This window comes from Myotis brandtii, unplaced genomic scaffold (assembly GCF_000412655.1).
Source record: "Myotis brandtii unplaced genomic scaffold, ASM41265v1 scaffold579, whole genome shotgun sequence".
Taxonomy (NCBI): Eukaryota; Metazoa; Chordata; class Mammalia; order Chiroptera; family Vespertilionidae; genus Myotis; species Myotis brandtii.
Window position 1 is genome coordinate 679,450 of NW_005370171.1, and position 467 is coordinate 679,916.

Consider the following 467-nt stretch of genomic DNA (forward strand, 5'->3'; position numbering starts at 1 on the left):
CAACCAGAGCTGCTGGCGGGGCCTCCGGGAGCTCCCGCCAGGCCGGCCGCTTCCCTTTCACAGTTAGAGCTCTCCGCACAGCCTGCCCGAGAGGATGGGCTTAGGGTGACAGGGACTGTGTGTCCCCCCCCCCAGGGCCAGGAGCTGTGGGGCACCTGAGCTTCACCGAGATCCTGGACACGTCCCTCAAGGTCAGCTGGCAGGAGCCGCTGGACAAGAACGGCGTCATCACAGGTGAGCGCCTGTCCCGGGAGGAGCCTCGGTTTGCCGCCCGCAGGCCTGGGTCACCTTCAGACAGAAGGCCGCCAGAGCACGTGTGTGGCTGCGTGTGCCACAGCCAGGGCCCGTCCCCACCCCAGGCCCTGCCACCACCAGCCCAGCCCCTTAGGGCTGTTCCCTGCTCAGCTCCCGCCTCTGAGTCAGAGACCAGTCTCCTCTGTTGTCAGGACACACCCCCGTGGCCTGGG

The 467-nt window shown here is 67.9% G+C and overlaps 1 protein-coding gene across 1 annotated transcript in view; it reads left to right on the forward strand.

The window, feature by feature from the left end:
• SDK1 (sidekick cell adhesion molecule 1) overlaps window positions 1-467 on the forward strand; it is a 339,428-nt gene that overhangs the window by 300,440 nt on the left and 38,521 nt on the right. Inside the window, exon 23 of the mRNA XM_014549990.1 lies at window positions 136-262. Coding sequence (XP_014405476.1) covers window positions 136-262 — 127 coding nt within the window. The remainder of the gene's footprint in view (window positions 1-135; window positions 263-467) is intronic.